At 44.0% G+C, this 22,818-nt stretch overlaps 1 protein-coding gene across 3 annotated transcripts in view; it reads right to left on the reverse strand.

Annotated features, from left to right (window-relative positions):
* Positions 1–456: 456 nt before the first annotated feature.
* Dusp22 (dual specificity phosphatase 22) overlaps positions 457–22,818 on the reverse strand; it is a 53,867-nt gene continuing 31,505 nt past the window's right edge. For 2 of the 3 annotated variants that reach the window (XM_034510969.2, XM_076939210.1), the window contains exons 4-7: positions 15,087–15,136; positions 6,409–6,483; positions 3,671–3,842; positions 2,587–2,917 (exon numbers count right to left, since the gene is read on the reverse strand). In XM_034510969.2, the coding sequence (XP_034366860.1) occupies positions 2,735–2,917; positions 3,671–3,842; positions 6,409–6,483; positions 15,087–15,136 (480 nt within the window). In that variant the 3' untranslated portion in view covers positions 2,587–2,734. Of the gene's footprint in view, positions 987–2,586; positions 2,918–3,670; positions 3,843–6,408; positions 6,484–15,086; positions 15,137–22,818 lie in introns of those variants that run through there. The other variant, XM_034510970.2, reaches the window with a different exon arrangement.

Consider the following 22,818-nt stretch of genomic DNA (forward strand, 5'->3'; position numbering starts at 1 on the left):
CAGGAAAACTTAGTAACTGGCCTTAAATTGCTCTTCGATTGAGTTATGAGTTCCTTCATATTAAGAACTGAAAATGGATTTGAAATGAGCCTGTGGATTGCCTGGTCAGTGTATCCCTGTGGTATACTTGCTAATCCCAGAGAGACCAAAGACTCCAAGTGTCCATTCTGCAGGGAAAGTCTCACTCTGGATCGGACTTTCTTTATGCCCACAGAAGATCAGTGTTTCTTTTTGGTGCAAGGTAAGGGTGTTTACTCTGAGCTACATCTCCAGCCCCAACAGCCCCAGGACAATCTCATCTTTTAGTCATCAGTGTGTTATGTGCCCTTCCTAGCATGTACTGTTCTGCCTTCTGGAGAGAAACATGTCTTCTGAGCCAAGACTAGGTGCACTGCGATCCTCCAGAGAAACACACGTGACCTTCGTATGTCACAAAAGAATACACTGTACATGATATCAGACTTGGTTGACTTGCCCTTTATTAAGAAAGAAATCTGGATAGCTTTTGGTAATTCTACCATACAGAACAACAGTGGATAACACACACACCAAGAGCCATGTCTGGAGCTGGAGAACTTAACAGGAGGGCAGAGTTCACACTGCACACTTCCCAGGGGCAGGCTTCCGATCCTTGGGTAGTGTTCATGAGAAGCAGTTACTATTACAAATCAGACAGAGCTCTTGAGATCACTGTATGAGCATTGGTCAGGTCGAAGGAACAACCACGGCAGTGGAGTTAAGGCAAAGATATTTTCTCTTGCTACAGAATCTCCATAGTTCTTAACACATTCCAACATGATTATACATGCATTTGGTTTAAAATGAAAAAATAAACAAGTATACAAATCACTATTGGATTCTTAAAAATAAACTCTATATCACTTTTCTTTTTGACCGCACCAGCCTGAACTTTGCAATATTTCAGAAACGTCAGGTACATTACAGTCTTCTGAAAAAGGCCCAGTACTTCAGAATTCTCGGGGCAGCTGTGGAGAAAAAACATTACTGGCAACAAAAATTAAGACAGTTGAGAACCTATGGAGACATATGTAGCTGTTCACACATGTACACACATATTCAGGCTTCACTCCCCATGCTATTGCTTGGCACGGCCTGTACACACGGAGAGTTGGCAACCTCACTTTCCCTGGGCCCCAAAGGGCTCCATACATACAGGAAAACTGCTGCTTCTTACTCCAGGGCTTCTTAAGCTTCAGAGAAGCCTGGTATCTTTAGGGAGAGGTTGAGTGAAATTTTCATTTGCATGGTTCTGCATGCTTAAGAAATGTGAATTGGTTATAAAGGACTGGACACTGGACTGTGTAGAGCTTCCTGGGTGCCTGCTGCCACAAATTCTGAGCTACGGAGCTCTCAAGGACAGAATGTGGGGTTTGACCCACTAGAAAACTTTATGGAAGCCAAACTGCAAATTTTAAATCACTCAATGATATAAGTATGTTTTTCTCTTTGGTTTCAAATACAAAAGCCACATGACAAACATTTTCAACTATGAAGCAGAATTGACTGGGGTACCAAAGAAACTCCAGCCTTAAAGAAAGGAAGGAAGGATGAAAGAAGGGGAGGAAGGAGGGAAGGAGGAAGGAAGGAAGGAACAAGAGAGAAAGAGAGAGAGAGAGAGAGAGAGAGAGAGAGAGAGAGAGAGAGAGAGAGAGAGAGAAGGGGGGGAGAGGGGAAGGAAGGAAGGAAGGAACGAACCTCATGAGGTAGCTGAGTCAAAGGTCAAGTCCACAGCATACAACACTGAGCTCAGTGAATGCTTAGGCATTTTAAATCACAAACTTCTATGGGGTTTAATAACTATTCTTTCTTTCCAGTTCCTGCAGGTACATGCAAACCTGAGATGAGACCCCTGCAACATGAGGCTAGCCAGAGGCTGAAGTGTGTAAAAGCAGACAGGAGGTGGGCCAGACCTCTGGTATAGGGCTACCGTGTCTCAGATCCTCCCTGTCACCATACCATATCAACATGGAAGTCAAATGACACTAGTCCCACACAGAGCAGGCACCAAGTGGAACTCAGGGACATGACGGGCTGGCAAGGCTGAGGTCTGGTATACTTATCAAGTCCAAGACTACGCTCAGAAAGCCCCTCCTCTGTTCCCATATACATAAAACTTTCTGGGATTATGCCACCCTTCCTCTGGAGGGTCCTGTCCCTTCTTCTGTACCATCTCAGGATGTGGACCACCACTGTTTCCAGCTGCTCACGCCCTGAGTTCTCATTCACCACAGGCACAGGCTGATACTTGGTGAGAAGCTTTTCAGAGGCCAAGTTCAAATGACTTCCATGTGGACTGAACACTGTGACCACTGCAGTTCTGACAGTGGGGGTTTAAAACTTTCAGCACCATAAACACTCAGTTCCCATATGCAAAGACACATTTACAGGTGTACTCGTTCACAACGCAAACATTTGTAGGTGTATGTGCACACTCTTACACACATACATACACATCCACGCTCTTGCATACATATGAGAAATACACAGTGGCCGGGCAGCATCCCAGGCTGGGAAAGTTCAGGTGAGGAAAAGATTGGGCAAAGATGGGGGAATGAAAAAGGCTGAGTAGGGCGGGGTTCTGGGAAGGAGCCCTGAGTGTTCCAGCTCGCCTGTTGTCCTCAGAGGCAGGAGCCAGCACCCCAGGCACACAAGCACATGGTAGGCCGCCCAGAAGACCCGCAGCAGGAAGGCAAACACCAGCTCTCTCTCTTTGTTAGGTCTCTGTTGTGTAGTTATTGTAGGCGAGAGGAGGCAGGGCTGAAAAGCTGCTCCACCGCCTGCTGCTAGGCCGGGGCTCCATGCGCCCTTGCTCTTTATATTTACCCAGAATATTTTTGGCTTCTTCTGCATCCCGCAAGGGGTTCTCTCCATACTCTTCTCGCAGCCATTGCCGATACTGGAAAAGTTGGAAAGAAATCCCAAGTGTTACACACATGAATTCCCAGGGACTCTTGCCTCCTAAGCAATGGTGAAGTTTCCACAAATAAACATGGAAATAAAAGGTCACTGGGCATCAATCACAGCCAATGGCAAACAAGAGAAATAGCTGTTCCTTTAACGATCTGATATCTGAGCTCGTGACCTGGAAATCTGCTGACTATGCATCTACTTAGCAGACTTGGAACAGTTATGTTCTTGTGCCATCTGCCTGTGATAACCAGCACTGATTAAAAGAATCCAGGGAGAAAACAGGAAGAGATAAAGTGTGTAATTCAGAATCATCTTGTAGAAAGGTGACCTCGTTTTACTCCAGCAAAGAAGAAAATACCTGAGTTACCACGATGAGTACTGGAAAATAACCCTCTCCACTCTCATCTGGTTGATCATAACTTTAAAAGCTTGAAGGTTGAGATGAATTCAAAACAAAAAAGAAAAATAAGAAAACAGGCCAAACCAGGAAGATTAACTACACCCAGAGAGAGAAACAAGCCAATATTAAGTACCCAGTATAACCAAACAGCAAACCTAAGATCTTGCGGCTGCAGTGAAGGAGCACGAAGGATGCAGGACTCTCTGAGGGATGCAGGGGGAATCCTGGGACCCAAGGACTTCTGTGGGCCTTCCAGTTCCAAGTGCCACAATACTCAAAGTGTAAGCATGGTCCAGTGTGGCTGTCTATATCTGAAAAGTTCCCCCAAAGACCACTCACCTGGTGCACTTCATGTTTCTCAAACTCCTGCAGCTGCCTTTGGAAGCCCAGGTTGGGGTTGGCACAGGACCTCCCTGCACGAACGGTGTGCAAGGCATCTTCCCAGCCAAAGTCAGTGACAGTCATGATGTATGCGATCACCAGGGTCACACTCCTGGAGACCCCAGCCAGGCTGCAGGACAGAGACAACCACATGTTTCAAGGGCAGTTTGGAAACTGAGGATCCATCTCCATCAATCTAAAGGACCCTACTTTAAAGAGTCTGTCTGCCTTTAGGGTTTCATAGGAGCAGGCCAGGCTTGCTAGAGAATTATTCAGGATCACACCAAGAACTGTCCTCTACTGCAGATGCTGGCCCAAGCATTCTATAGGAATTTCAGCCTTATTTTCCACAGCTTTTCTATAGGATATGGTCTGGATATTTTCTATTTCCTTGGGCAATAATGTAACTGCAGCACAGAGAGGGGCTTGGGGCTTCCAACCCTATGCAAGAATTCCAACCAAAACCTTAACTAGGCTCAGAAGGCTTCATGGCTTTCTTAGATACCATAGATGAAGTCTAAATCTTTGATCTTTTTAAAGCTCATGATAGGGCTGGGTAGTTCAGTGGTAGAGCACTTGCCTATCAGGCTCAAGGGTTTGGGTACCATCTTCAACACAGGAAGGAAAAAAAAAAGAGTTCTTGCCAAATCTTAGCTTCTATTTTTGTTTTGAGCTAACCAAGCAGAGAACTATGGCAGGCAGACCGAATACTCCATGCTCCAAAGCAACAGGCAGGGTGCTTACAAGCAGGAGTGGCTGCTTTGTTGCTTGCTTCTCACCATCGAGGGGTAATATGCAAGTTAAGGCAAGGAAAGCTTCCTCAGTGTGCTCTATCAAATACTGAACAGAGGAAAACTTAGGGAATGTCTTGTTTTCTTGACAATTTCAGGTATACACAAATACATTAAACAGCAATTCTTGGAATATCAGGTCTAGAGTATTCTAATGACAGGAATAGTACCTTCCTCCCCTTCAGCACTAGCTTGTTACCACAGCTTTTTATTAGGAACATGCAAGAGAGTTTTAAACAAATATATCCCCTTAGGCTACAGTTGTTTATAAGAATTCACCAGGAGCCTGGAGAGACTCAGAGATCGGGGTTTCAGAACCTATATCAATGGCCCCCAACTGCACTCCCAAAGCACTTTAAATCAAATGTAATGGAAAGATGAAACCACTGTCATTTGTATTGGCTATACCACCGACTTTTAAATAACAGTATAGCAAAAAATTAAAAACTGCACATTATTTAATATTTATAAATATAAATCTGTAGACATCTGAAAAACACCATTCTTAAAGCTGCTGAAATATCTCCTGTCCTTTTCTGCTTGCTCGTGGCTTTTAGGTATAGCTTTTCTGTCTATTGTATTCTGTCAGGGCTGTCACCAGCATAGGAACCAAGAGTTACTACTTCATATTGCTTGTGCTACAAGGATGGGTGCTTTTACTTAGTCAAAAGACTTATACTTTCAGTTAATTCATGTCACACATCACTTAAGACAGAGGGGAGATGATCAGTCTCCATTCAAACTATGGCACAGCCCTTACTCCAGAATGCTGGAAGCCACTGTTATCACTGTCAGTGCAAACACTCACTTAGAGCTCCCCAGGTGAAGATCAGAGCACTGTACAAACACTACGAGTACTTAAGTATGCTGGCTTGCCATTCTTGTCATTGTGTCTGCTAGTGTGCATGTGCAGCTGTCCTTTCCGCCCACGGGCCACTGGTCCCAGAGTTCACTGTGAACACCAGAATCCATGGTGTCTGTCCACAGTTTTATAAGGGCATAGTACATAGTGCTGACATATCCTACCAAGCATTTTCATGCATCTGTAGGTGACAGTGTAGTGCACCGTAGTGCAAATGCCAGCACAACACTGTTCTCCTACACTGTTTGAGAAATAAGGACTGTCTAGAAATATGTGTTTGGTATAGATAGACTTTTCCTGGATATTTTTGATTCATAGATGAAATAATGAGTTTGGAGCCCATGGTTATGGAATGTTGACCCTCCATTTACGATAAAATGTACAGGAGACTGCAGGTGGATCACTGTCAATAAAATGTTTACTTCTAAGTATGCTTGGATCACTGGAAAGTAACTACTGGAGCCAAACACATCCAACAAAAGCCCCAGCTGGCAAATGGAAAGGAGTTAGATATTAGAGAAATATATCTCTCAGTGCCCACAATTGCTGCTGGAGTGGGTAGGAGGAAGCAGGGCTTTGGGGTGACCACCCTGGGGCCCGATATGAGCTTACCAGGACCAGCTGACACATGAAAGGCTGTTCTAATGAAACGCCATGCTAGAAATGACAGTCTTTTGTGCCACTAACCTTGACAACAACCTATAAAAAACCTAGCAGTGACTGAAGCGAAAACAAAAGCAAAGCCAGTCAGTTTTCTTTCCGAAAAAGAAGACAGGGACTACTGGGGAGCAGGGCAACAGCACAGCATGCATGTGAGATACTGCTCCCTCCGCCTGCACGCCTGCACGCCTACGGCCATGCTGCTCCTCATGACAGTTACAAACTCTAACTCTCTGCAGCACTGAGCCCCCAATTAAATGCTTCGTTTTATACGTTGTGTTGGTCACGACATTTTATCACAGCATTAGAAAAGCAACTAAGATAGAAAGACATCAGCTGGAAATCCAACTTATGACAATGTATTAAGCAAGAGTCATACATACCAATGTACAAGACAGCCCTCACCCTGCAGTCGGCACTCATGAATGAATTTAATACTTTCTTTGAAATGTCTTGTCCTATGCAGAAAAAAAAGTAACAAGTAACATTTACTATTTAACATCTGTTGAAAGGAAACAATTGCTGTAATTTCTTAAGATGTCTTAGAGTCTGCCCATCTAGAGCCAGGCCATACTGGGGCGGGTGCTGCCTCAGCTGTACATGCACAGGCATGCTGAGAGTTTTATCTTCAAGCCATCCCTGAATCACATGGCTGCTGCTGACTGGCACAAGAACTCCGGTTCTTGCTTGGCCTCCTATGTCCGCTCTGCCTGTCACACTGGCTGTGAACTCTGTACAGCCACAGTGGCTCAGATGAGGAAGATATCCCTATTGTGTGGATGTCCAAGTCCTAGAAGCCAGCTTACTTCTGACCCCATGAAAAGCTTAGATGCACTACTCATAATGATCTCTCAAGAGTTCCTGGTCAGTCTCATCACTCAAGTGCTGTATGCACTGGAGCTGTGGGGAAAGGAACTTCTAGTTACAACCCTGTTCTGCCATTCTTTGTGGCACCGGAAGCATGGCTGACAAAGCATGGGTGACGGCTACCGTGACACGGTATATCGGTATGCTTTGCAAACTACAGTTTGCAATGATGGTGAATGTCACAGTTCTTTCTTCTGACCCTTATCCCTTTGGGTCACTTCTGGGCACTTGTTCAGCTCACAACTATTCAGGAGAGCCACCGTCAAGTTCCCAGGCGATGTGTCTGCCTTGCACCATATGGGCAGAGCTCTGCACTGTAGCATATAGCAAGTGAAGGTTGTGAGGTGTAGGCGCAGAACCTTTTACCAGGTAGATTCTGCCTTCAGATGGTTTCCAAACTACTGAAACCTCCAAAGCTGCCTATGCACCCAGTTCACTTCTCTGCAAACACGGAGTACCAGCCATTTGCTGGGGCTTGTGATCAGCTGAGACAAGTGGGGAGTTGGGGGCATAATTCTCCCTGCAGAATGACAGCACAAATCAAATGAGTCAGAATGGAAGCTCAGTGGGGTTATGCTGGCAAGAGGTAGGAAGTGTTTTCATTGATGAATGCATATACAACACACACATCCACGCCTGCCAACAAGTGTCACTGTAAGTGGAGATTCCAAGTGTACCTAAGGACACCTGACTGCTATAGACATCTCTAGATAGCACAGCACAGCACACCAGTTTCTGGTGATTTTTTTTTTTTTTTCAGGAAAAAAGACTCCTAGATGTAAACATAGGACTCAGAGAACTGAAGTGTTCCCAAATGGCCAATGGCAGGCAAGACCACGTCCTTGACAAAACCCTGCACCTGGCAGCACTTGTACCCCAGAGCCAGGGGCATAAAGAGGTGGGAGGGGCGAGTGCAGCAGCAGACTAAAAGCTGACGAGAGCATGACATGGTTGCATGTGTTTGTTGGAGGGCTGCAGCAGAGAGCAGAGCTTCTCATGCTACAAGCCGAACTTGCAGTTGGCCAGCAGGCCTCTGACCAAGCTCCGACACTGTAGCTATCCTGGACACTGATCCAGTTTTAGGCAGCAAAGTTCTCAGGCTCTGAAAATATTCTGCTTCTGCTAGCCGTGGCCACAGAGAAGGAAAGAAGGCTCTGGGAGAAGAGTTCTGCAAAGCTCTCCCTTTCTGAGGAAAGGAAAGTGCTGCATCTAGTCTCTCATCTCCAGCCTCCAGCAGACAGCTACAGAAATCTAAGAGCTATTGCATAAGCACAGAACTCTGGGATAAAGTGTTGCAGTATGGAAAGCCAGGTTCCCACAGGATTCCAGAGCTTTGTTGGCAGCCCTGGGAGAACCACTCACAGGTTTCTCGGCAACCTCTCTCCCTGAGACACCATCAAAGAGACAGTCCACTTACAGGCAATGCCCTCTTCCTCAAACCAGCACCTAACTGAGGGACACACTGCAGTTGTGTGTCCAGATGGCTCTTGAGGTCTTTGCACCCCTCAGTGATGCTCTCCTGGTTGGGGGAGGGGGTGTAAATGAGAGCTCTGGAATAGGTGTTTGCTACACATAGCAGTCATTCCATTCAAGCAAGACCCCTCTGATCTCAGACTGTCCTTGTTACTATTGAGTTAAATTATTCTTTTGTGAAATGTTACCATGTTAAAGGGGTTTTATTTTCTTGGTTTTTAAGCTATCTTTTTAAATGAATGCATCTAGCACAATGAAAAGTATGGTAACACAAGAACATCCTCCAGGTCTTTTCTAATGGTGACAGTTGCTGAAGCATAAAGTTAGGGAGTCGTTGTTACACGTGTAAATTGTCAGTGTTTGGTGCTAAGTGTTTGCTTTCAGAGCTCTAGCTGTGAGATGGCCGGGGAGCCTGGGGTGTCTGGACCAATTCAGCCCTAAGAAGAATCTCCCAACAAAGAGTGCTCTACCCATTTGCTTTAAAAAGGACCATTGGTGCACGTGGATTTAGTTGGAGAGGGAAAACATCTTGTATTTCTCTGCCATTTGCTATTAGTACAACCTCATCTGATACCACTGACTTTGAAGTAAGACCCACCACCATTTCAGGTGGCCAGGTCATTGGGTTCCTACTGCAGTAAGCAAAGCCCTGAACCTAAGGACTCTGTCACATCACACTAGGGATTAGAGTGTCTAAGACCACAGGTGTTAGAGCAAAAAGTCTGCACATAAGAGTGTCATGTGGTATGGCTTACACTCTCCATCCACCATTTTTTACTGAACTCTCAGAAGATCAGCAAGTCCCATGTGGTCACTCTCAACCTCTTATATGGAGAATGGGTGGTTGAGATACTAGTTAGTCACTGAAAAGCAAGAGGACAGTTTGCAACTACCGGGCTCCCTGCTTAAGCCACATAAAGAACATCTCTCCACCAGAGCTGCCCACTACCACTGAGGTGATCTCTTAGGGCCGCTGGCAGTAGCTCACTCACATGATCACATCTATGCACTGTTGAGTTAGTATGGCACACCTGTGGGCATGCTTCCTACTGCAGACAGGCCTGTCACACATGTGTGGAAGTAAAGGTAACTGCCAACCAGACGAAGAACACCAAGAGGGAACTGGTGTTCATGTAAACAGCATGTGGTGGGATGCGGCTGTAGATCTGTGCTTCTGCTTCAGACTAGAGTTGAAAATAAAAGAACCCAGACTATGGGTATTTCCCACTGTGGAGGAGGGAGTTTAGTGACCAGAGCTTGGACTTATGTCATTTTTTTCCCTGGAAATAACCCACACACACCTCTCTCTGCAACACCCAGTTTTAAACCAGAGTAGCACCAAGCCAGCCCACCTCCTGGCCTTTCTTGTAAAAGGCATTTCTAGGAATGTCTGCCTGGCTTGGCCTTGTGCCTGATTTTTGTGTCTGAGTCAAGTCTCATGGTAGAGTTCTACAGGTCCTCCTGAAGCATCACTGTGTCTTAGACTGAGACAGCTGCCTGCCCTGGGGCTCTACAGTCCTTGCCCCCAGCACGGTGGTGGCCAGAAACAGTATCCTGGCTGTCTTTGTTGATCTAGCCTCTATCTCATACAGACATGCAAACCAAAGGATGCAAAGGCAATACTTCTACACACTATTGTGGGGCTCAGTATAGGTTTGAGTGTTGCTCAACTGAGATGCAGCAAAGCTGGCTCTTGAATCCAGGTTCTGCCTCTTAGTCTATAAGAAGCCTGATTTCATAATGTGTGAGTTTGGGACATGTAGGTCTGAAAAACAGATATAAGAAGTTGCTCCCAGGGAGGCCTCAGTGGAGGAATTGGCCTGACTTCTCGGCAAGATCTTAATGAGCCTGTAGAACCAGTAACTTCCTGAAGACTCTGAGTCCTGTGTGCACTCAGAGGAGCTCAGCTGGCTTTTGCACCACTGTGCTCATTGCAAAATGCTCGGAGGCAGTCTGTGGCTTCTTCCTTCACCTGGGCAGCTCTCATTCACTGCTTTCTGGTTTTGCTTTTGTGGCTCTGGTGTTCTTTTCCTTGTCCATGCTTATTCCCCAACCAGAAGGAAACCTACCAAAAGGTAGGACCTGCAGTGGGAGAGGGACCCCAGCACACCCTTGACAACCACAGTGTGGACAGACTTATGGACAAAGAAATATGCCTTCTGGCCATCCCCTGATGTTCAACTGGTCCTGAATCCAGCCTCTGTCTCCTGCAAGGAGGATGGACACCACTGTATAAGCCATGAGGCAGATCGGAGCCTAATGTCTCACGGCTATTATTGTAAAAACAACAACAACACACCATGACCAACAACAACTTAGGGAGGAAAGAGTTGATGTCATCTTACAGCTTGCAGTCCATTGTTCTGCAAAGTCAGGGCATGAGCTCATGCAGAGGTCATGGAGGAATTCTGCTTACTGGCTTGTTGTTCATGGCTTGCTCGGCCTGCTTTTGACTGACACGCAGGACTACTTCTCAGGAGTGTTACCACCCTCAGTGAGCTGGATCCTGTCGAACACTAATTCAGAAAATGCACTACAGGTTTTTCCACAGGCCAATCTGGTGAGGACATTTTCTCAATTGAGGTTCCTTCTTCCAAACATGACTCTGGCCTATGTCAGGTTAGTATAAACCCAGCCATCGCAGGACACTTTGTGCTGAGGGACTAAAGGCCCAGGCTACCTTACCTAAACACATTAGCATTCTTTACTTGAATAGAGAGGAAACACAATTTTATTTTACAAATATTAAAGAATTAACAAAATATCCAATTCCAAACATCATTTCTAATGAGATGGCCAAATTATTAACTGCAAAGATTAAAGTGACTTGCTCAAGAGAACCCATAGAGAAAACAAACCCAAACTGGCTTCAGCACTGGCCACCTGACTCACTCACCACCCACTCCAGCATATCTCTTATTACGACAACATCATGCAAAAGACACCACACTAGGGTTGTGAGGTTATCGGGGAGACGGAGAACTTGAACTTTTCTATTTCCTGACTTGGGCAGGCTAGGTGGCTGGGGGAACTGAGCTAAAATTCTATGCTTGTGTTATCTCAAGCCAGCTTTCTGCATTTCAAGTTCATGGAAGGTCAAATGGGGGAAGATTCTCCAGGATTAAGGCCAAGACAGAAAAGCAACTTTTCTGCAGTTCAGAGCAACTGACTATCAGGCGACTGAAGTGTGAAAGGTCACACACCTCTTACTAAGCATAATTAGCCTAAATACCTACAGGTTCAGGGCTTTGCAGAAAAAGAAATATTTAATGTTTATCTTTCCATGTGGCAATAAGCATTCTACCACTGAGTTATGTTCCCAGCCTAAGATTTATGAAATAAACATTTCATCCAAACTCAGAAATCATCTTAAAAGTTACTATCTATGTTTAAAACAGTAAGCAGTACAGATTTTCAGGAGTTGTTTTGTCACTGAAGAGGGGAACCAGGCATCAGGAACTCAATGTGGTCAGATGAGAGATTGCCTGTTGATAAGAATCAGGGTTACTGAGAGCAAGTTTTATAAACTACTGAAGTTTTCTCTTGCTTTAGATACCCGAGCACTAAGAATTATCTCGGAGTTTGAGTGATGGTTCAGTCTCAGCATCTGGAGCACTGGCTGATCTTGTAGGGGACCTAGGTTCAGTTCCTGGTGCACACATGGCAGCTAACAATTGTCTGTAACTCTAGTTCCAGAGAATTCAAAGCCGTCTTCTATCCTCTGTGGGCTTGCTTGTTCATGGTACACAGACATACAAACAGGCAAAATACCCATACATGTAAAATTAAATAAAGATTTTAAAATGTATTTAGACCTAAATACATTTAAACAAAACAGAACACTGATCTCCCAACCACCCACATTAGTTGATACAGAAGGTGACCGTTCACTGAGACCTCCTAGTGTATTATGAGTAGTGAACACAAGGGACTCTAAATAAGTCACATCAGAAAGAGCAAGCATTTGACTCAATTGTGGAATCGCACTCACTGTTATAATCTGAGTGCCCCTTCCCTCAGTTTGTTTATTGGGACCTTAACTCCTAAATCTGTCAGTATTGGGAAACAGGGCCAGGTATGAAGTGCCTGCGTCATGGAGGTAGTGTCTCCAGGACCACCTCAAGCACTTGGCTTCCCTTCCACCTCCACACACTCACCCTTTTTTGCCTTTCCACCGCAGTAGTATGAAGCAGTAACAAGTCTCTCAACACATGTGGCAGCCTAATCTTGGACTTGAGGCCTGCTGAACTGTTGGATCAAACTTATTTCCTTTTTGTCTTAATCACCCAGTCTCAGATCTATTATAGCAACAGAAAGAGATGAAGGCACTCTGCCATCTTCTCTGGCAACAGATAAATAAAACTTAAGCTGTCACCAAATCTTAATAATCGTTCTTGTAACTCTGAAGATACCTATGATAGTAGAAATAGATTCATACTTTGGAAAGTGCCTAGAGTTCACCGAAATATGCTCATGTAGATGTGACTGTGCCAGTCTAAATCCTAAAGGTGGGCATTCTCAGATGAGAATTGTAACTAGTTAAAACGACCTCACACAGTAGGTGAGACTGGCTTGAACTCTGGGATTTTCTGACACTTGGTGGTTCTGTTCACCCGCCATAGTGCAGGACTGTCAGTACTTATATGAGATCATTGCTATGGATGATGACGGCAGAACTCAGTTCCTCGAAAAGTATTATAGCAGCTCAAAGACCAGGGGCCATGTGTCCTGACAGCACATACCCAGGATAAGTTCCAGCTTGATTCCTGACAGTCAGGTATTGACACATTCAACAGTATGGTCGAATCTTGGTTGTAGATGAGAGCAAAGCAATCATTCCAAAAATAGTCACCAAAACAAGGGTAGAAGATTGCTGTGGTCTTCGGAGAAAGGCAGCGCCTCACTTCCTTCCGCAGGGACCATGCCCTTCCAACCACTTCTGTTTCTTGACACGACTAGTAACCAAGGAAGTTCTCCAATGTTGCTGTTTCTCCTTCCAGATGAGACTACTACTTTGTTTTCCTAGTTTCCCCTGTCCCTTTTTCAGTCTTAAAGTCTCACCTTTCTGTGAAAGATAAAGAGTTGGGGTAGAGACAGACCCTGGCCTCGGCAGAACATGTCTGCATCAACTTCCCACTTCCTCAGTCCTTTCCTGGTCTAACTCTAGACCCTCTGTCCCCTGTCCAGCTACCCACTGACCTATGCCACCCGTCATGAAATAGGTAGGTCTACAAAATCACAGTGTAATCCATGACCTCTCTGTTCTCTAGCAGTGAAGAGTTAAAAATAGCCAACATTCCAGCATTTTTTAGAGAAGCTAGTCAGTTGGGACAGAAAGCAAGTATGTAGTCTGCCTCATTGACATACAAGATTTGTATGCACTAGCACTTGTACACTGTGGGGGATGAACCCTGTGGTCTTCCAGACTCAAAAGTACCATTTGAATCTGGAGTATCTCTGATGAAACACTAACCTGTGGATCCAGAGGGCTGTTGTGCTGATCGCAGTATCCCAGCCAAAACAGCCCCCAAAAATCAGAGACTTCATAAAGTGTGGGATTCACAAAGTGATGGCGCTCCTAACATCTCAGCCTGCAATGATCAAATGTAGGCCTGGGGAAACTATCACCTATCCATGCTGGGCCTAACTGAGACCAAGGGTGCTTGTTGCAGTTAAAACTGGGTTGCCAAGGTTCTATCCAGTCCTATCAAGGCTGCACCATTGCTCATTGCTGATGCTGCCATTAAGGTGAGCTGTAATTGTGAATCCTTCTTAACTTGTTAAAATGACAAAGAAGACCCTGGGAGACAGGCTGATGGATAAAGGTGCTTTCTGCACAAGCCTGAACCTGAATCAGATCCTTGGAACCCAAAGTGAAGAAGAAAACTGACTACTGTAAGTTGTCCTTTGACCTCCAAGTGTATACAGCATGACACACATGCCCACACATTCATGCATACGTGGTCTTCAAGTACTCCCACTTCTTCGTTAAGACAGAGTCCTCTCATGGGACTGCACCATGCAGACCAGAAAAGTTCTCCTATGAGTTTCTGGAGATCCTCCAACACCTCCCATTTTTGTAGGCTCTGGGGATCTGAACTCAGGTCCTCAAGCTTGCAAGGCACACTAGAGTCCATGTGTGTGGAGTTAAGAAATTGCTGTACACTGTGTTCTCCATCATTCCCCATCTCAGTTTTTGAGGCAGTCTCTCCTTGAATCTGGAACTCATTAATTTGGCTAGACTAGCTGAGCAATGTACTCTGAAGATTGATTTATCTCTAGGTCTCTACCACTGGGTTGAATATGTGCCTGTGCTAGACTTTACATGGGTGCTTGGGTCCTGAACTCTGGTCCTCGGGCTTGCAGAAAAAGCACTTTACTGTCTGAACTTTCTCCCTTGACTTAAAAGACCCCTCCTGTGGACCTCCCAGCCTCCATGAGTCACAGTAGTAGTCAAAGTAACAAGGTACCTCCAGCCATAGTTTGTTACTGGCTTTTCCAGTTTGATTTCTGTAGACTCCGGGCTCCCCTTCTTAGGAGAGCAGATATGCAGGGACACTAATAACTCCCCAGGCTCTCACGGTGCCTACTTATTTGCCTTCAGAGCCCTGTATTTGCTTTTCATTTGGCTCAAGAACTGCTGGTGCATACACTACAGTTGCTTTTAATTTCTCAAAAAAAAAAAAAAAAATACAGAAAACCAAACCAAAACAAAACTTACAGGTTTTGAGATGGTGAGTCTGCTGCTGGAATACACAGGTATTTAACTCCCTGTAGAAAGATTAAAAAATACATAAATAAAACTAAAGAAGTTCATATACAGTAAAGTATTAAAAGGAACCATTTACTCAGGTCAAAAAACAAGAAAAAGGAGAAGTTTTTGGTTTTTTTTTTCCTCGTCTTTTGTTGCCTAGGAACCAAGGAAAAGCTCTTTAACTTGGGTTCCTGATTCTTTTTCATGAGCATGTCAATCTTCACGCTTTGGTTTGCAAGCAGGATATATAACAAATTTAAATAAAATTTGAGGGATAAAGAAGAAGAAGAAGAAGAAGAAGAAGAAGAAGAAGAAGAAGAAGAAGAAGAAGAGGAGGAGGAGGAGGAGGAGGAAGAGGAGGAGGAGGAGGAGGAGGAGGAGGAGGAGGAGGAGGAGGAGGAGGAGGAGGAGGAGGAAGAAGAGGAGGAAGAGGAGGAAGAGGAGGAAGAGGAGGAAGAGGAGGAAGAGGAGGAAGAGGAGGAAGAGGAGGAAGAGGAGGAAGAGGAGGAAGAGGAGGAAGAGGAGGAAGAGGAGGAAGAGGAGGAAGAGGAGGAAGAGGAGGAAGAGGAGGAAGAGGAGGAAGAGGAGGAAGAGGAGGAAGAGGAAGAACAAGAAAAAAAATAATCAAACAACAACAAAGAAGAAACAAAGTTGGGCATGTCAGTGCGAAGGTTCACAACTCTCATCAGCACTTGCTTTACATGCTTTCTATGTTTCTTCTGGATCCTGAATATCCCAAACGGAGACAGTGCTGGCCAACACCTGCAAAAAGGCTTGAGACAGAAAAGTCATGCCCTAGATGTCTATGTCATCTCAGTGTTACAAGAATTACAATTCCACTGCTAGGCTGCTGGAACCTGGAAACAATGTTGCTTGCTTTGCAGAACAACAGTAAAAATTTCAGTGATTAACTAATGTATTTCTTTATTTCCCTCTAATTTGAGGGAAAAATCTTTTTTTCCCTTTTTTTTATTAGATATTTTATTTACACTTCAGATGCCATCCCCTTTCCCCATACCCCCCCCCTTAGAAAACCCCTATCCCATGGCCCCTTTTCCTTTTTGCATTTATACATTTTTTAAAAAATGTTAATCATAGGCTTTATAAGTTTGGTATTGTTCAATCAGAGATGAACCCAACCTAGATATAACAACTATCTTTGACTGGTGGAGATACATGAGCATCTGCCTCCCTGTCTCCCCCCTCTTTCTCTCTTTTATCACCTAGCTTCTCCTCTCCTTCTTCTCCTCCTCTTCTTACTCCTTCTCTTCCTCTCAGTACTCCTCTCACCTTAGCTCCTCCTACATATCACCCTTCCTGTTAAAATGAAACTTTTCTCTCAAAATACAATTAGAGCATAATTATGCCAATTTGTACCAGTGAGGTACAAGATAGTCCTAATACCCAGTCCATCCTTTTGTTGACTAACCAGCACCTCTGTCATCTATCCTAACTAAAACATTTAGTTCTGAACCTGGCTTTAGGATGAATGTCAGCTGATGACCATCCACTCAAATCTTTTCTCTCAAGGTAAATAGCTATAAGTTTTCAACCCTGAGAAATCCAGAATGACTGAGTTAACTATAATTGTGGGAAGCACAAAGCATAGCTTCTAAAACTTAGCCAATTTATAGAGACCTCTGAACACCTGGACACTCACTCTACTTCAAAACGTTGGCGCATCTGTTCTTCTGCCTTCTGGCCCAGGATCATCTGACAGACCTTAGTGCTGCAGAATTATTAAGGGCTGATTACTCTGTCTAGGCACATATATATCAGTCGACTATTCTGCAAGTGTGTCCTTTTCTGGACAGTAATTTGTCTATAGAAGGAAAGAGGCAATTCTTGCCTAGTGGCTGTCTCACCACAACTGGAGTAACTCCAAGGATGCTCAATTTCTTCTTAGAATTCAATATAGGAAGCTGTCAGGAGCAGACAAGTCTCTAATGAAAATGAACATTAATACAGAAATGTTTGTCATGTCAATTCTAAGGATTTCTGATGTTTTCAAAACCAACTATCCATGTAAGGTAATCTGGACTGTTGCCTGTTAACTCCACTCAGCTATTTCTGAGTAAAACATAGAGAACACCCTTATAGTAAACTCCAAGCCATGAATTTGCTGTAGTCCCTTAACTCACAGGCTGGCCATCTCAAATCAGTTAAAAAAGTTAAAGAAGGACTGGGTCTAAGCCTTGTATTCCTAAATGTGTTATACTGGTACAATGCCTATGATAGTAACAATATTCATCTCACTCTTATATCACTAAGAAGCTCATGCCAATGAAAACCTTGTCAATTTGCTCTTCCACCCACTCCTCTTCTAATATCTCAACGCCCATAATCAGCTTGAAGAAGCTAATGAAGAGTCAGCGCCCCTATTCCCTGGGCTTGGGGACTAAGGTGGTAAATGTTGGACTGTCTTTCTAGGGAAAAGTAGTGGCTTTGTGGGAATAGAGAGGATTAGCTAGGGGTTAATTGCATAGCCATAACCTATTAGTAGAAATCTGTATAATTAGTATCAAGATGAAGATATAAATTCTTAAATGGCATCAATTTACTTTGAGGGAAAAATCTTAACCCAAGGTAATGGTTCAAAAATATGCCAAACTTAAGTTTTATAAAAAGAAACAAAGCTGGTTTCTTCTGTATAGGAAAGATCAACATTGTAGTTCTGAAATCCTCAATGTCAGTCAACAAAGGGCACAGAGATTTCAATAACCTTGGCAGTGGAGTATGGTAAAGGACAGATGAATCACTCATAAATCTTCTCCTGGATTTGCCAACTGTTGCAGAATCTTGTCAACACATCTTGGACAGACAGAGAGAAGAACTAACTAGTATGAGAGGTCAGCTTGATGACCAATAATGATGCAGATATAGCCAAGTCCCCCGGGAAAGGAAGTTACAAAGCTACCTACTTTTAACTTTTAGATTTACTTGTTGTCTTTCTGTAATTTTTACTGATGATCTAGTCACTCTGAGGGTCACTGGAGCTACAACTGGACAGCTACAACACAGGCAACATGCCTAACCACCCTGATGCTTGGATGCAGGCTCAGGACCCGGCCTTCTATTTCCAGTAAGCTTACAGAAAATGTGACCTAGTGGGTCAGAGAATGGGAACTCATACTTCGCTGGTACAGGAGGAGACAGAACACACCAGACTGCGGTATAATAAGAATCGTGACCCGGTCCTGGGACTTCAGCATGGAGCCCATTTCCCCAGCTCTCTGAGCCTCTAACTACCTCTTAATCCCATTAACACTCGTAATCTGTTGAAACTGATCTGTTGTCAGCAAATAAACACCAGAATGGTACAATCCTATCCCTTCCCATCTGCCATTATGGTGGGAGGGGGGTTTCATGGGGAAAACCCCTCAAAAATAAAAATCATTTTCCCCTCATTTCTATGTATCTTTTCAAGCTTTGAAAAAAGTTATTTAATCATAATTTGAAAGAAAATCATTATACACATAGAAGTTATTGCATCTTTCAGTACAGTCTTCTGAGTCTTGGAGAAGATTAATTTTACCTCTGTTTATCCCAATAGGATCATTTCACCCAAGAGCAAACGGACTGTGTCAGAGTGTAATATCTGGCAGCAGGGAAGGGGAGGGAAGGGAAGGGAAGCCATGGGCTCTCCCTTGTATGGCTTGAACTTGCCAGTCCCACCTGTACCCTTCTCCCCCTGTCTTCATGTTTCCTGGGCCCCAGGGGCTGTGCTATGCTGGGAACACTGACCAGTTATTTTAAACATTCAAAGCTCTTCCAAATCTGGTGGCAAACTGCAGTATAAGTATATTGCTGGGTAAGACACTACAAAAGAAATCACTTCTGCAAAACTGTCATTTCCCTTCTCTCTTCCACTGAGGTCCATGTGGCCGCTGTCTAATATACACACCGGCTGCTTCCTCCAGCTGCCACTGGAGTGCCTCATTCTTTTCTTTGGCTCCTGAGTGAGAGCTGGTAGTTAGTTGGTCAGGCTCAGGAGCTTGTGAAATCCCTCCTCCCACAAACTTCCTCCATCCTCATGGCAAGCCATACTTCCAGAGGGACAGGATTCTCAGTGTGCTACTGCCATCTCAGCCTGGCAACTCCCATCAGGCAAAAGGCAAAGTGGACTCCTCTAGGACAGCACAGAAATGCCGACTTCTCCCTTGCATTGATGGATAGCTGCTAGGAGAATCTAAAGTCAGCCCAGTCTACATACATAGATCAAAAGACAGAATACAGAGAATGGACAAGTTAGGCCAAATAGCATTTTGCCTACTGTGAGCATATGCCTTGGCCACTTGTTAGCAGGGAAAGTGGGAATCATTGTGTTTCCTTTAGGCTATGCCAGGCAGGGCCACATTTACTTGTGTGCTACCTGATGCACAAAAGCAAAGAAGCCTGGGCCCACAGAGTAGAACCTGCCCAGTGTGCACGAGGCTCTACCAACCATAGGAAACAGGTGGAAGGTATTCTCTCTGTGAACCACAAGGATAAGGAAGTAAACTGTGGCCGTTCTAGGCCCCTTGCCCCCATAGTGGAGAAGGGCATGTGGCACCTTCAGCTTCCTTCTCCTGCAACTTGTAAAAATGAATGTGTGCCTCTCAGCTACATTTGGGTACCTTGGGCTGTTAAATCAAAACAGAGAAAAAGACAAGACAATGTACCATCAAAGATTATATAACCACAAGAACACTTAATTTCCTGGCTCATGGTTGGCACTCACTCAAAGTTTAAGTGCTACAGATAGGTGCTAATCAACTCCATAAAGGTCACAGCATGAGAAGGGTGTGTGCGTGTGCCTGTGCGTGTGCCTGTGCCTGTGCGTGTACACGCGTGCGCACCTTGTTTAGTACCACTGGGAAAGGAAGACAGCTGGTTTTTAGGCCATGCAAAGGGCAAGCTGTCTACATATGCTCTAGTGACACTTAAACAGAACACAAACCACTTCACTATGACCTACAATAAGAAGTATGCAAATCAAGTTATTGAAGGAGTCAAAACTGTCAAAAAGGCTTAGCTGCTCGCCCCCAAAAGCATCTATTTATCGTGACTTAGTCATTAACAAAGCACAGATATCTTTGAGGCTACAGAAGGCAGAACTCCAGCTACCTAAAAAAGGCGTCTGATGCCTGCACATGTGCACAGCTTCTAACAGTTAGTTACTAATTCAGAAAGCAGCACTGAGACCCCTGCACCACCAGAAAGCTAGGCTGACTTAAATCACCCTGTTCTAATGAGTGGAATGAATATTTCCTATCTCTGAACTATACAGGGGATTGTTCTACGGTGAACTTTACAGAGTGATGGATAAAAGGGCGGGGGTGATGTGCTTATTATACTGTGTAAAGGATACCAAGAAAGAAGGTTAAAATAAAGAACTTAGAAAAATCCAAAAACTGAAAATTTAGTAAAAATAAGAACAATGTTTCCAGTAGTATATATAGCATTTGCTATATATTTTCTGCCTTATGTTCTCTGTATTTTGAAACATATAAAAATAAAATTGTTTTTCTTCTTCCTTGATATAAAATTCTTACAAAATAAAGAAGAATAAAAAGGAGTACTCTCTATGGTATCTCAGAACAGTAAGCCAGCGAGAAGCCAGTTAGCATTTATGGAGTTATTAAATATCAAGTCACAACTTTTCAAACAGCAGAGCAGTTTCATGTTGCACAGAAGCAGGAAAACTGGATCAGTTAATGATCCACTAGTGCTCTAAAAGTCACAGTTCCTATGGGACACTTCTTTGTCCTCTGTGGCTTCCTGAGGGGCCAACATAACCAAGAAACAGCAGCAATACGGATAAGCTTGGCACCAGAGTCAAGAAACAAGGAGATGTGTAAACACTCTGTGCCCAGAGTGAGGGACTGACACGCAAGAGTCACCACTCCAAGAAGCACATGGTGCCAAGGCTAGAAAACACAAGACAGAATAAAGGAGTTATAAGGGATCGGCCTGCCTTGAGAAGCTTCCTGCTGAAATTCTTGTGTTTAGGTTTTGAAATTACGTCAATAGACAACACTGGGTCAAGAAGAAAGTTAGAAGGAAATTACATATCTCTGGGGAAGAAGAAAGTTCAGAAAGCTTACCAAAGGCTTGATCTGAACAAACCAGAACTGTCGTATTCTCAAAAGTTCCACCATTTTTCAGTTTTCTGTTTCAGCAAGTATAATAACCACTAAAAGGTAGGGTTTGCCTTTCTTTGGACTGAAACTAAAGATTACACTTCAAACGATATGCACATACCTGAAAAGCAGAGCCAAGCTTCTGATCACACAACCAGGAAAGAGGCCAAACTCTTGCTTCTTTCAAGTGCAATTTCTAAAACTACCCCCACCCCTAGATGTAGTAAGAGTCTTTTGAGAATCCAGGTGACCTGCTGTGCACAAGATCCAGCTGTACACAACCATTCTTTCTCACAAGGAAGCAAGGGTAAAGCATGTATGAACAGAACTCTACAGCAACATGGGTGGACCCTGGGGGCATTACAGCTTGTGTGTACAATCTTCCTTACACACAGAAGCTAAAACTGTTCTTCACATACAGGTGGCCTAGTAGATATTAGAACATGGGCAGGTTCAGGGAGGGAGGGATGTGGAGATTGGCGATGGAAGGAGGATGATGTCAGAGACAACTATTCCAGGATATGGCTGGGACACACGGGTGGCAACAGCAGAGAGGATGGAGGTTACACACATTGCTCTGATTCAATCATTGCACACTGCATAATGCCTGTGGTAAAATATGTACAAATATTATGGATCCTTTTTTAAAAACCTCAACTGCATCCTTGTAGAAATACTAAAAACAAACGAAAGAGTGTAAATTCTGGAAGGGAATAGAAATCCACGTGATGGAAACATATTTAAACTGCCAGAAAAGATGTCACTATTAGAATTGAGCACCACAGACAGGATGGGGGAACCAAGGGGCTTCTTCCTACAAACATGGCATCTCTTCTTTAACAAACAAGCCCATTCAGATTTCTAGCAGGCCTGCCAAGCAGGTCTTTCCAGTTCTAAATATGCAAGTCCTAATGACACAAGGACAGACTAAGTCTGAAACTACCAAGAGCTAAGTTCACCAGTCCCCACATACCGATTCTCCACTCCCAGAAAGACAAAAATTAAATTAAAAGCAAAATTACAATTTGGAGTGCCCTCATTTGATCAAAACCTAGACCATGACTTTATGCACTGCTAGAAAACTCACAGTCAGCTGGGTACTGTGGCACATGCTTTTAATCTCAGAACTTGGGAGGCAGAAGGAGAAGAATCAGAGTTCAAGTCCATTTCCAGCTATCTAACCAGTATGAAGCTAGCCGGATCTACATGTGACCCTGTCTCAAAACAGAAACAATCAAAACTCCAAAATCACACATTAAAGTATGTTTTATTGGTGAAGATAACTCACAGCATTGAGGCAGGCAAAGAACATGGTTTGGGTTATACACACTCCCACTCTCTAGTAGTGAACTAGGCAGCCTAGATCCTTTTCCTGTATGTACTATGCACACACAGCCCTCTCTGGACAAAGCACCTAGCAACACTAGATCCCTGCTTGCACTGGGTTACATGGGCACCCCCTCTCTTAAAAAAATAGGATAAATTTCTGTATTTCTAATACAATCAAATTTAGATAGTTTCTATTCAAGTATAATCCCAATGTATCTAATATGAAGAATAGATCTGTTCCAGTTTGA

Source organism: Arvicanthis niloticus, chromosome 8, assembly GCF_011762505.2.
Source record: "Arvicanthis niloticus isolate mArvNil1 chromosome 8, mArvNil1.pat.X, whole genome shotgun sequence".
Lineage (NCBI taxonomy): Eukaryota > Metazoa > Chordata > Mammalia > Rodentia > Muridae > Arvicanthis > Arvicanthis niloticus.